Here is a 13,994-nt window from a genome sequence, read left to right as displayed (position 1 = left end):
GTATTCAGGTATGTAATTTTCTTTGGTGTAGCCTTCTGGAAGTCATATATGACAGATTCTGTTGTCACATATGACAGTGTCTATTTTCATATACCCTGCCAACATTTTTTGAAGTTGGGGGGGGCGCTTCTGAGAATCCCCACTACGTCGAAAACAGTCGTATACGATATCCAAAACTCCTCGGAAAAGCGCCATCACTATTTAGAAGTTGTACCACGCCAAGTTACAACAAAAAAGTATCGCATGAGTGCAATTATTAGGTGTCCTTCTGGATACATTTAGAAGGACGCCAATAAGAGCCCCTTCAAATAATCAGACAAAGTGCATTTTAAGATAGTTGTAAAAGAATCATTCCCAATAAACACAAACGTTTGAAAAATGCTAAATTTCAACAATTTTTCAAACATTTTTTCAAAGGATTAGTGTAATATTCAAGTTGAGAAGTTGTTGAGAAAATCGCGTTCTCAACAAAAAACAGACATTACCCTCAATAGTGAAATTCAACACATTAGCAATAATATCTCAAGTGTTATCCTCAAATTGAAATGCATCGCTACTCAATAATTTGTCAAACAATTTTCGATGCGAGTCAAATTCAAAATTAACATCGTTGCAAATACTTTTCAACCTAAATTTGTATGAATGATATCCCCACTTCAAATTGAAAGTCAAAGCCAAAATTCTAAGAATATTGTATAATTTATTCATTTTCATCAAAATAAAATATATAACAATACACTACACTACATAATACACTACAATACCAATTGATAAATAATAATCATATTAAACATATCAACAAATAAGAACAAAAAAAAAAAACAGTAAACACTTTTGCATTCGGTTTCCTTCCTTTTGGTTCCTTCCTTTTATTTACATGCAGGCAATTTGAAGTTCCAGCAGAAGGAATTCACAAAATATCCATTTTAAACTGATGATAGCATATGAAATAAACTGATGATGTGATGCACATTTTCATCCAGAAGTTGTTGATTTCAACAATTTGTTGTTTTTAACAATTTTAATTGGTTGCACTTGTAATGTTTCTGGAAACTTTTTCTTGTCGATAAGCCACTCATTTTTCATTGGTCGGCTTTTTATTGTTTGCAAGAATGTAGCATCCAAAGATTTTAGTTTTCTGCAAAGAGATTTAAATTTAGTGACTTCTTTAAAGTGTTGATTTAATTTTTCATATTGACGTACCAATTATTATAAACTATTTGAAGCAGTTCCAGTTAATTGTCCACCATTTTTTCATTAGTCAGCTAATTAATGTTTTCAAGAACGTAGAATCCATAATTTTAGTTTTCTACAAAGATATATACATTTAGTGACTTCCTTAAAGTTTTATTTCATTTTTTATTTTCACTTACCTATTTTTATAAACTATTTGGTTATTTGTCTAAAATTTTCCATTTTTTTTATTTCTTGCAATTGACCACGAACTTCGTTGCACAAATAAGTATTGAAAACCACATGGTTTTTTCGTTGCATTTTAGGGTAGTGTTTTGTCAAAGTTTTCTCATATTATCTTCAACACCTTTTCAAAGATTTCGTCAACATTTTGGCAAATTGGAAGTAATTCGCAAACAATTTGAAAATGTATTGAAGATGAGCTATTTCAAGTCATGTTGAATTTATGTTGAAAATTATATTTACCCTCAAACTGAAAAGTTGTTGCATTTGAAAAACGCTCATCCTGTGTTTATTGGGTTGTGGTCAAGTAAAACACGATTGTTTAGATGTTTATAAATTTTATTAGACATTTATAAATTCTCATAAATATAACATTTATACGACTATCACATCACATTTAACATATTTTTATGCATTAATAAAAGATTGATGTTGAGTTACAAGTTACATGTTGTAGCGTCTATCAGACAGTGCTTTTATTCCCAATGGAGCAGCGTGTCTGGAAAAATATTTGAAAAACTATCACTTTATTCACCAATATACCGTTCACAATTTTAAGCGAAATAACTATGTTTTCAGCACTTCATTATCATTTTCATTTAAATAAATTATAAGAAGCTAGTTGTGCTTGGTGTTTCACAAAATATAAAATGGCTCTTGTAACAATAGTGATGGCAAAATACTTTCATGCGAATAGTGATGGCAAAATACTATCACAGTTGGCGATTTTGCAGTGTCATTTACGAGTCTGTGGTAGCGATGAGGATGAAATGGAACTTTGAAATGCTGGCAGGGTAAAGTGCATAACAAGCACAAACCATTTCACATCTTCCTATTCGATCGTCTTTGGTTGAATTCAACTAAACAGAAAATAATGGATTTGAATTTAGTTTAACTATAACACATACGGCTGTAAAATTTTCAGATCTTATACAAACTAAGCAAATCTGATTTTTACATTTCCATTTCATTCTAAATTTTACCACAGTATTACGTTAGTTCAGGATGATGGGAAATGTACAAAAACAGGATATGTAATATAATTTTATCACTTTTGTTAGTGCCATCAATTTGCATTATTAGGTTTGTTTGATTTTAGTACTGGATATCCAAACTTTTAATTACTAAAAGATCACATATCTTGAAGTCTTACTATTGTAGGATTAATTCCATTTAATTGAATTCATCGAAATTAATGGGTATGATGAAGCGAGATAATTTTATTAATATTCAAAAAATGCCGGAAACAAGTTCAAAATAACTCATTCAAATATTGTATTCAGGGCTTAAATCTACTTTAGTACAAGTGCTCCGATTTGTCCAATTTTTTGTCAGCGTATAGACTTTTCGATTCTAAACACAAAATGTAATATACCATTTTTTGGCGGCAAGACCTATTTTCGGAGTTACGGGACCCTAAAGTTTTCATTATTATTTATATTGGATTTAGTACCCAACCCGGGTCCCGGGGCCTTCAAAATTTTTACCCTTTCTCATATATGGTACTCATATTAAAGCTATTTTGGAGTACATTGCGAATTACGTAAAGAGATTTTTATATAGAAAGTCATTAAAGAGAAAAACCAAAAATTAAAAAAAATCGCGCGATTTAATTCAATTCAATAGTCCATTTACTACTGCAAAAACAAAAATAATAGAGCACAACAATATCACATTAACTGTTCAAGATAAAAAGTACTATTTACATAAAATTAAAATTTTTTCATAGCCTATATCACGAACACTAAGTGTTTTCAGGACAATTTTTACTCAATATTTTCTTTTTAAAATACATCATTTGTGCTAAATACGGACATTTTTTTCAAATTCAGCAAAAAAAAAAGTGAAAAAAACACAAATAAAATAAAAATTTTGAAGGGTCGATATCTCGAAAGCTAGGCTTTTCCGACAATTTTTTTTACTTCATATTTTGTCTTTAAAATGTACTATTTTTACTAAAAACGCAATTATTTCGGAAATTTTCTGAAAATTTAAATAAAAATTTTCAAGGGTCGATATCTCGAAAACTAGGCTTTTCCGACAATTTTTTTACTTCATATTTTCTCTTTAAAATGTACTATTTTTTATTAAAAACGCAATTATTTCGGAAATTTTCTGAAAATTTTCGGTCCAAATTAAAAAAAAATATATAGAAAATACCAATTTTCAGATGTCGATATCTCGAAAAGTAGGCCTTGCCGCCCAATTTTTTACTTCACATTTTCTCTTTAAAATACGCTCTCCTACCCAAAAAAAAATTTAAGCACTAGTGCTTAACAAATCTACTTAAAGGTAAGTACTATGTTCGTTTTTCGCGCTGAAATTTTCGTGGTTACTTTATTAAAACAGTTCAATATAAAGCAGACAAATTAACTCAATTGATGTGTAGTTTCTTGTTCCATTAGTTTTCGGCAAGACTTTACAGGAATAAGTTTGTTTTCATTTATAATTTTGATTATTTAAGGAAAAGTAATAGCGAAAATAATGTGGTTTTAAACTCGAAAACCGAACATAGTACCTACCCTTAGTAAAAGCTTTTACTAAAGTAGATTTGTTCCAAATAATATACGCCTATCGATTTTGTGTGTGAATGTAAAAGAAAAAAGTATGTGTCACCCAGTTGCTATATCCCCAAATTTTGTTATCGAACGAAGCAACGTTGTACTTATCATTTTCATTCCCAACGTTTTATGTTTAATAATATATTAAATAAACAATGGCAAATATATTAAACGAAAACTTTGATCTGTTGAAGCAGTTGTTTACCGAATGTTTAAGCGCGAAAAATAGTAGCAAGGAAACGGTATAAGGAATTATTAAACTGTAAAATTACTCTAGTATTACACGCTAAAATATACATTAACATTTACAGAAATCTGTTGATCTGGAAGAGAAAATCAAGGCAGGTTCCCTTTTATTTGTATTGATCAAAAAGGTCAATCGCTTGGTTAAATATAAAGTACGTTCTGGCAGAGAAGAGCTCCAAGCTCAAAAAGCGTTAGTGGATTGTAATCGCCTTCATTTGCAAAATCTGTTGTATGAAGTCAACTATTTAAAGCGTGAAATAAAACAATGCTACAAATTCAAAAGTCAAGATGAGGATATTGACATATATGAGCCACAGGAAAGTAAACATTTAACATCGGAAACCAGTTTAAGCCACAAAGATCGCATATCCAGATTGGAAAGAGAATTGAACCTAAGGAAGCAACTGTCTAATGACTGCACTAAGCTCCTTAACGAGAAGTCCAAAGTTTTCCATGAAATTATTGTAAAAATGGAAAATCTATCAACATTCGCTCCATCCTTAAGGACTCTACTCAAAGCAACTCGCCCGTTGCAAGAGGCTTTGCAGTTACCCATTGAACAGAAATGGAAATTGGAAAATAAAGTTCATATGTTGCCCCAAAATCTTTATTTGACTTATGTTAATTTAAGAGCTATAGAACTTCTTGAGGGCAGTATCAAATTGTCAGTTGAAGGTCAGGAAGATGACGCTAAGGAATATGAGGCTAAATTAATTCATAAGAGCACAGATCACCTTGAGCAATCGTTTCTTTTAAAGCCTCATCCCTTATCTCTACAAATTAAGGTAAGAAGATAGAACTTGTAGATAAAAAAGGTTAAAAATTATTGTTACCTTTTTGTCTAGATTGTTCACGATGATTCTCCAGAGGACTATGTGGTTTTAGACATTTTCTTTTTGCCCTTGCTTATGATTGCTACAGCCCATTGTGAGATAATATTAAATGACAATAATGTAAATTTAATTGAGAGCAATTTGCAGCAAGACTTTCTGAAATTTATCAATGACGACGATTTGGGAGAAGCTTTGCCGTATTCAGAAACCAGTTTGAATGTATGTATTTTGTTTGCTTAAGGTACTAAGAAACAAGTATTTTTTTTTTAAATTTTCTAGTTACAGAAACATAACATCAAATTGGAAGAATTCCAAAAGAACCTTTCGAACAACAATCTGGGTAGACCATATCAGTGGTTACAGAAAATGATTGGAAACTCCTCTTTTAAAAATACCAGATGCAATGACATGCAAACTCAGAAACTTAAAGACTTCACATTGGAGTGTGTCAAAAGAATACGTAGCTACTTTCATATACGTTTTAATTTGATAACCCAAATTAGAGCCTTTATGAATAAAAACCTTGACGAATATATCAATGATAACGTGAGACCGAATTGTACATTAGTACAATGGTCAGCTGTGTCCTGGGAAGAGTACGAAAGCTCACAAACAACGACACCATTTGTAAGCCAACGAATGGTAGATGTTCATTGTACCTTTTTTCGTGCTGTTATTGTTTTAAGTTCGGCCAAAATGGAATGTCTAATAAGCATATCTAATAAATATCCCCTGAATATACCTTTATGGGCAATAACAGTTCATTGGAATGGTCATCATACTGCATTGAATAATTCATCAATTAAGGTAAGTAGTTTATGATGTCAATTAATTTTGATTTAATTTAATAATTCAATTTTTCTCCAAACATAGATTATGGAAAACTATACAAATTCATTGAAGGACACCAAATCCATTACTAATTTACTAGCATATCAGTTACTGCGTACAATGTACAGTTTCGATATCTTCCTAGAGACTGAAGGCCCTCTATATCAACCGTTAGAGTATAATAAGGAGAAGAGTTTCATCAAATCATTTTCCAAACGCATAAGAATGCGTCCATATAGAAGAATCATGAAAGGATCTATTAGTTATTTTAAGCAATAAGGAACAAATTTAATGATGAATAAAAAGTATATACAACTAATTTATTGGTTTCGTATTTCATGTCCGCAACGTACCACCTCTACGAATAAAGCAGAGTACTATGTTCAGTTTTCAAGCTGAAAACCAGCTTGTTTTCACGGTTACACTTTTTAATTAACTAATGTAGAAATATAAAATTATTTGCAATCAATTCCTTGGATCTTTTCCATCCATTATTTGGCAAGACTCGATCAAAATATAATCGTCTTCATAAATATATTTGTACTTTTAATTTAGTGTTTTGGTGAAAAAACCGAACATAGTACTCACCTTAAAGGTGAGTATTAAGTTCGAGTTTAGCCGCTAAATTTCACTGAAGTGAAAACTAAATCAGTAATAAAAGCCATAAAATTATACATATTTGTTGCAGATTTCATTATAACTTGATGGGGAATATCCCAAAGCAAATTTTCACAAAGTTTGTATTCCTTAAAATGGATTATTAAAGAAAAGTAATCGTGAAAAAATGACGATTTTAGCGGCTAAACTCGAACTTAATACCCACCTTAAGGGAAAAATAATATTACTTGTTAGTCTAGATATTGTATTAGATCATGGGAAATCTTAATATATCAACTGAAAACTCATACACTAACAGTTGGACAGGATTATGTTATTTTTTTATATAATTAATTTATTTTTCACCCAAAGGACCATATATGGTTACAGACATACTCGTCATAAAGAAACATTAAATTTGCCTTAAGGTGAGTATTAAGTTCGAGTTTAGCCGCTAATTTTCATTAAAGTGAAAACTAAATCAGTAAAAAAAGTCATAATATTATACATATTTGTTGCAGATTTCATTATAACTCGATGGGGAATATCCCAAAGCAAATTTTCACAAAGTTTGTATTCATTAAAATGGATTATTAAAGAAAAGTAATCGTGAAAAAATAACGATTTTAGCGGCTAAACTCGAACTTAATACCCACCTTTAATATAAAAAATAGGACTAAAATTCTAACTAATGGAGGTTATGGAATTCAAGTAGGATCTCACGCAAATGGTGGCCAATCTAATACTTTTGCTTATACACAAAACAATTTAGACAATGCTATGTATTCCAAGTAAACTCAAAAATGAATGAGCTGAATTTTTCCTCCGACATAATACGTTGTTCCACTTGAAACACATGTATAAAAAACGTCGGCGTTGATTTATAGTCAAATATTTTTTTTTTTTTTCTTAACAGAAAAAACCTTGGATCAGAAAAATTGCTAGGTCAGAATCATATAATACATAAAGAACTATATTATACCATTATTGTTTAAATGATATTCCGCTAATTTTCATCGGTGAGCAGTTCTGGTTTTCAGTTTTTAAATTTCTGTTATACTTCTGGCCTCTTTACATGACTATCATTTTATTGTGTATTTAACAATGTTATCTTGAAAAGTTCAGACCAATACTTTGGTTTACTATTAACGAAGGAATATAATAGGGATAGTTGCTTCCTATAACGTTTCTTTCCTACTTTAAATCAACATGTTTTGTTACTTTCTTCGCTGTATATATGTCAGGGCTAATCAGAGTATGTGCCGATACAAACCATATTTGGCATACGAAGTTGTGGAAATACTTCTAGATTACCTATCAGAAAAATGGCGTATGTATATATCAGGCCAACAAACTGATCAAATTCAATTTTATATTTTTACACTATGGTTTCCATTTGAAAAATTTTAAATCTACTTGTATGTTTATAGCGAATCAATATAGATGTCCAAATAAATACTACACTAATACTGCCTCTATGTAAATACAATTGAATATGTAGCCAAACAAGAATAGTTTCAATTTGTATTTGCGGTGCAAGTTTGCCAGAAACATTTATTGCCATATGGATACGTTTGCTGCGTTGAGATGATTTTATGTTGATAATGCGCCATTGCAATGCTGCAAAATTATTTGCTGCCAGCATTACATTTGCTATGCTCTCTTTTTCCACAAAAAGTGACTAATTTGTCTGATAGTGGATAATAATGGGGTATAGAAAGATAATGAGTCATCAGATGAAGCAAAAAAAAAAAAATGAAATAAAAAAAATCAAGTGACTCACTACAACTCACCACTTCTTTGAATACTTTTTCTTTTGTTTTATTGGTGTAGTTGTTGCTCAATAATACTCCAGATTTGTGATTTTTTATTCTTTTCTTTTTTTTATTATTATTAATTATTATTTATAAAAAGCTGAAATTAAATAGTTTGTTTTCATATTTCTGCTTCAAAATACAAATGTTTTGTGTTTGATGTATTGGATTTTGGGTTATGGTGGTGTGGTTGTTGGTGTTTAAATGGTAAAAACTCATTCATCTTACTGACGGTCAGTGGCGCGCAATTTCTCCTCGACCGCTTCGCGAGAAGCTTCCGAAAGATCGGTAGCTTGAATGTATTTTTGGACACCAACAAGTGATTTCTTCAAGGCATCGAAGGAGCTGGAGTACAACATCTTCTTCTTAACCTATGTCCAAAAGAAAACAAGCAAAAAAGACCATAATTAGTAATTGCTAGACTATATTCATAGTATAACTGTGCATTTGTTTAGGAGTAACAAGACTTACTTTGGCGGTATCGGGGCACCAGGACATAAGGAAAAGTTTCTGTTTTTTGGAGCTTTCGGAGGTACCTTGACATTGGTGCATATACTCAAAGTCAAAAAGACCGTAACTACAACAAATAAAGAAAAGCAAAAAAGGAGGGTTGGTTGGTGATGCGCAAAATACAAATAGTTGTATATACATACGGTGGTATGGTATGATTGTATGTATACTTACCGGCATTCACCGGGGCCGCATTTCTGGATATCCTCCAAGAATTGATCATATTCGGCATTGCGTTCACCAACAGTTTCTACATCGATTTGCTTTTCATCTCTGATGTAAAAGATAACATATCGATGTTTTTTGTCCTTCTTGATTTCCTCATAGGTGGTTTTGCAGACATCTGACACGGTGACTCCTGAAGCCTTTGAGGGGGGCAAAGTAACAGTGGGAGGGAAAGAAAACAAAACAAGGAATATATAATAAATCTTAACCACGCCCAAATAAAAACATCCTACGATTGCCGTACGTACATATGTATATACATACGAAAAGCGTGCGTATGTACATTATATGCCCATCCGTGATTATATATGTATTACGTATTTACTATTCGCAACACCCCCATGAAAGACCGGGTCGTTTGGCAGATCTTGACAGTTGTCAAAATGTGAGCATGAACGCTGCTGCTCGGTGTCTTCACAATTCGGTGCATTTAGCCGGATGGTATAAGCGACGACAGACTGATGACCACAAAAAGCACACGACACATACATTCTTCTGAGGCGAACCAAAAAGTTTTTCCAAGACGAATTTTCCGGTCGAAATAACCAAGTCACATAGAAAAAATAAACCTAAACAAAATATCTAATCAAGTAAAATGCTCTTTTTGTTTTTGCAAAAGCCGTGAATGATAATTTCGCCATTTTTATTCTTGCAAAATGGTGAGAGGCGTCGTACTCTCTCCTCTACGATACGACGATATTTCTGACCTTATAAGGCTATTTTTAAACGGCGTGTGGTCGTCGAATTTATGAAATTCATATATCTATACGTATATACAACATACAAAATATGTATTTTTAGATGTTTATAACCTCCAAATCGAAGAAAATCTTTTTAATTCTTTGATCAAATCGCCCAGAGGGGGTCGTCTTCCGTTTAGAAAATTGCTTTTTTCCATTGGCTTTTGCTTGTATGTATAACTACATCGCGCGCGTATGAATGTGTGTGTGCATTTTGCCGTCTACATTTGCCATTTTGTTGGTAAAATGCGATTTCTCACGTTTCCTTATTACAATTACAACGTATTTTCACCATAGGGCTTTTAAGGAATTTTTACCATGAACTTGGTCTTGAAGATGTATAATTAAAATTCTTTCCAGCAGTCAAATGTTCTTACCATTTTTCTTTATAATTTTTTTTGGGTGTAGACCGATATAAAATGCGACGACGTGTGTGAAACGATTGGAGGCGTTGGGTCGTTTGGTCTTTGAGTCGGTTCGCTTTTTTGCCGGGGACATAATAACTTGTTTGAACAGCGTTATCTTAACTAGTTGGCGACTTTGTGTTTTTCCTGCATGGCTGACGTCACCATGATACAATAAATCGTTCAACTGCAAACAGAGCCACTCACAGAGAATAAAGGTGACCCAATTTTGTCGGCGGCGGCTGACACTACATTTTATGCGTCTTATGCGCTTTGCAGACTATAAGTTTAGCCTCCGGTGGCGGCGGCGGCCAATTATCTATTATAATATCATATTATATATTATAATATCGGACGACAGTGGTCGTGTCGAACATATCCCATATATCGGCCACATTATAAGTTAAGTCCGAAGGCATAATCGATACTGCTGCATGTTTATTGGATCGATAACAAATTTACCAATTATTTAGTCATCGCCGACAATTCGTATCAATTCGACACACTGTAATGCGCTTTACAGACTATCAGTTATTCCGGACGACAGTGCTCGTGTCGAACATATCCCATATATTGTGCGCATTATAAGTTAAGTCCGAAGGCATAATCGATACTGCTGCATGTTTATGGGATCGATAACCCATTTACCGATTATTTAGTCATCGCCGACAAGTCGTATCGACCCGACACACTGTAAGATTCTTTACAAACACCGACATTCCGTCCGGAATAACTGATAGTCTGTAAAGCGCATAATGCGTCCTGCAGATTATAAGTTTTTCCGGTCCTGCAGACTATAAGTTTTTCCGGGCATGTCTGTAACTTATATGTGCACACTATATGGGAAATGTTCGACACGAGCATTGTCGTCCGGAATAACTAATAGTCTGTAAAGCGCATAAGCCGATATAAATTTGTCCCTTCGGCGACGGACAATTAACCATTATAAATTCAACTTGAAGTTATTCGAATGGTAATGAGATTAGTTGTACAACCAGTCTCACAATCAAATTTATGCGCTTTACAGACTATCAGTTATTCCGGACGACAGTGCTCGCGTCGAACATATCCCATATATTGTGCATATTATCAGTTAAGTCCGAAGGCATAATCGATACTGCTGCATGTTTATGGGATCGATAACACAATTACCGATTATTTAGTCATCGCCGACAAGTCATATCGATCCAACACACTGTAAGATTCTTTACAAACACCGACATTCCGTCCGGAATAACTGATAGTCTGTAAAGCGCATTACATTTCGTTAAAATGTTCTTGGTTAAAGGCCGGTATGCATCTCTAGCGAAATTTTCGGTAGCAAAAATTTATTTAAGTCTACAACAAAAAAACAGGGATGTGTATACAAATTTTAAACCAGCTAATCGCTTTTAACAATTGTTAATATATGTTCCAAATATTTCTCAAATAAATTGTTTATTATTTACAGACATTTTAGAACTTTTATGCACACAATGATTGTAATAAATTAAATGTTTGCTGCCAAAATATGCTTTTGACAACCCTGTTATTTTCATTAGAGGTGCGTACCAGCTTACGAAATTGAACGCTACCGAAAATTTCGTTAGCATAAATAGCAATGCATTTCTTATGGGAATGAAATTTTTCGCTAGAGGTGCATACCGCAAAACTGTTACATCAGTTTGAAATTGATAAATTGGTGTAAGGTTCAACATTTTGGCAAAATATGACAATTATTAATACATTTTTTTTTTATTTAAATCGACATTTTTGATTAATTGGCGGCTAAATTTGAGTCGAGATGAGTAGACATATTCGGCGGCGGAGTCGACTGAAATCCGCGGCGCGACTCGCCGGCTTCATTCTCTGCTCGTGTCCCAATATTCCTAACATATACCAGACATTGGCTACACTATAAGTTATGTTCGAAGTCATGTGATCGATAAAACATTTATCGATATTTTATTCATCCCCGACAATTCTTTGTGTTTGACCACATTGTTAGCAGAGAATGGCGCCGCCGACCAGTTTTGCCAGTCGAAGCCGTCGCCGAATATGTCGACTCATCTCGACTCAAAATTAACCGCCAATTAATTAAAAGTATTAAATTAAATCAGAAAAAATTACTACTAATTCTTGTATTTTTTGTCAAAAAGTTTGACTTTCCACGCAAGATCCGTCAGTATCAAGTTGCTATAATAATTGTGAAAAAATTTAGCTCCTCTGATTCTTATGTGCCGTCAAGACCATAAGTTTTACCGCACGGAATGTCTATGTTTGTGAAGAATCTTACAGTGTGGCAAATCTTTTGCGCCGTGCAGACTATAAATTTATCCGGCCGACAGTGCTCGTGTCCAACATATCCTATATATCCCTGCCAACATTTTTTGAATTTGGGGACTCTTTTGAGAATCCCCACTACGTCGAAAACAATCATATACGACATCAAAAACTCGTCGGAAAAGCGCCGTCACTATTTAGAAGTTGTACCACGCCAAGTTACTACAAAAATGTTTCGCATGAGTGCAATTATTAGGTGCCCTTATAGATCAATTTAGAACGACGCCAATAAGGGACCCTCCAAACAATCAGAAAAAGTGCATTTTAAGATAGTTGTAAAAGAATCATTGTGGTCGAGTAAAACACGTTTGTTTAGATATTTATTAATTTGATTAAACATTTACAAATTCTTAAAAATATAACATTTATACCACTATCACATTACATTTAACATAATTTTTGGCATTAATGATGATGTTGAGTTACAGGTAGCGAGTTACATGTTGCTGCGTCTATCAACCAGTGTTTTTATTCCATGGAGGCAGCGTGTCTGTAAAATATCTGAAAAACAATCACTTTATTCCATTTGGAAAATCACCAAATTGTTCACCAATATACCTTTCACATTTTTAAGCGTATAATCTATGTTTTCAGAACTTTATTTTCGTTTTTATTTAATTAAAATATAACAAGCTGGTTGCGCTTGGCGTTTCACAAAAAAAATGGCTTTTTTAACAGTAGGGATGACAAATTACTTGCATGTACTTTTTGATGTACCTTTTCATGATGGTTGAAGTGACATTTACGAGTCTGTGGTAACGATGAGGTTGAAATGGAACTTTGAAATGCTGGCAGGGATTGGTCACTTTAAAGTTAAGTCTGAAGGCATAATCGATACTGTTGCTTGTTTATGGGATCGATATTTATTTAGTCATCGCCGACAATTCATATCGATTGGACACAGTGTAAAGGTTGAGTTACATGCAATGCGTTCAATACGTACAATGCGTCCGATGATTGAAGAGTTGAAATTTCTCTTTGAAATCAAAAGCTCGGATAGTCTGCCTCAAACAGAAACAAATCAACCCTTCCATCAAAGCACGGATTGACGCATGGTGTGTAATTCAACCTTAAGATTCTTTACAAACACAGACATTCCGTCCGGAAAAACTTATAGTGTGTACAACGCATTATGCGCTTTATGCGCTTTACAGACTATCAGTTATTCCGGACGGAATGTCGGTGTTTGTAAAGAATCTTACAGTGTGTCGGATCGATACGACTTGTCGGCGATGACTAAATAATCGGTAAATGTGTTATCGATCCCATAAACATGCAGCAGTATCGATTATGCCTTCGGACTTAACTTATATGTGCACAATATATGGGATATGTTCGACACGAGCACTGTCGTCCGGAATAACTGATAGTCTGTAAAGCGCATTACAGATTATCAGTTATTCTGGACGACAGTGCTCGTGTCGAACATATCCCATATATCGTGCACATTATAAGTTAAGTCCGAAGGCATAATCGATACTGCTGCATGTTTATG

At 33.4% G+C, this 13,994-nt stretch overlaps 2 protein-coding genes and 2 long non-coding RNA genes across 4 annotated transcripts; 2 read left to right on the top strand and 2 right to left on the bottom strand.

The window, feature by feature from the left end:
• The first annotated feature begins 4,061 nt into the window (after positions 1-4,061).
• On the top strand, positions 4,062-6,206 carry thoc5 (THO complex subunit 5). Its single transcript, XM_075311920.1, has 5 exons — positions 4,062-4,219; positions 4,289-5,008; positions 5,069-5,275; positions 5,336-5,863; positions 5,930-6,206. Exons 1-5 carry the CDS (start codon positions 4,133-4,135, stop codon positions 6,164-6,166), a joined length of 1,779 nt encoding a protein of 592 aa, XP_075168035.1. The 5' UTR covers positions 4,062-4,132; the 3' UTR covers positions 6,167-6,206.
• A 1,403-nt stretch (positions 6,207-7,609) lies between these two features.
• Positions 7,610-8,516, top strand: LOC142238784 (uncharacterized). The gene is made up of 2 exons (XR_012722816.1): positions 7,610-7,814; positions 7,915-8,516. It is a non-coding gene; the product is annotated as an uncharacterized LOC142238784 (long non-coding RNA).
• On the bottom strand, positions 8,341-10,305 carry tsr (Cofilin/actin-depolymerizing factor homolog tsr). The gene is made up of 4 exons (XM_075310508.1): positions 10,151-10,305; positions 8,983-9,173; positions 8,770-8,875; positions 8,341-8,669 (listed from the first exon to the last, which is right to left on the bottom strand). The coding sequence occupies exons 1-4, from the start codon at positions 10,151-10,153 to the stop codon at positions 8,523-8,525; spliced, it is 447 nt and encodes a 148-aa protein (XP_075166623.1). The 5' UTR covers positions 10,154-10,305; the 3' UTR covers positions 8,341-8,522.
• Positions 10,306-12,786: 2,481 nt separating this feature from the next.
• Positions 12,787-13,286, bottom strand: LOC142241637 (uncharacterized). The gene is made up of 2 exons (XR_012723737.1): positions 13,058-13,286; positions 12,787-13,000 (listed from the first exon to the last, which is right to left on the bottom strand). It is a non-coding gene; the product is annotated as an uncharacterized LOC142241637 (long non-coding RNA).
• Positions 13,287-13,994: the final 708 nt, after the last annotated feature.

The sequence above is a fragment of the Haematobia irritans genome, chromosome 5 (assembly GCF_050003625.1).
Source record: "Haematobia irritans isolate KBUSLIRL chromosome 5, ASM5000362v1, whole genome shotgun sequence".
NCBI classification, from domain to species: Eukaryota; Metazoa; Arthropoda; class Insecta; order Diptera; family Muscidae; genus Haematobia; species Haematobia irritans.
Note: the sequence above shows the minus strand (reverse complement) of the source record. Positions and strands in the feature narration are given on the sequence as shown.

Bases quoted from the DNA above. Each gene is read 5' to 3' on its own strand.
- thoc5 (XM_075311920.1), top strand. From the start codon at position 4,133: ATGGCAAATATATTAAACGAAAACTTTGATCTGTTGAAGCAGTTGTTT. The intron at 5,009-5,068 runs GTAAGAAGATAG...CTTTTTGTCTAG, and splicing joins CCTTATCTCTACAAATTAAG to ATTGTTCACGATGATTCTCC. The intron at 5,276-5,335 runs GTATGTATTTTG...TAAATTTTCTAG, and splicing joins ATTCAGAAACCAGTTTGAAT to TTACAGAAACATAACATCAA.
- tsr (XM_075310508.1), bottom strand. The intron at 8,876-8,982 runs GTAAGTATACAT...TATTTGTTGTAG, and splicing joins TGCGGCCCCGGTGAATGCCG to TTACGGTCTTTTTGACTTTG. The intron at 8,670-8,769 runs GTAAGTCTTGTT...TTTTGGACATAG, and splicing joins GGTGCCCCGATACCGCCAAA to GTTAAGAAGAAGATGTTGTA.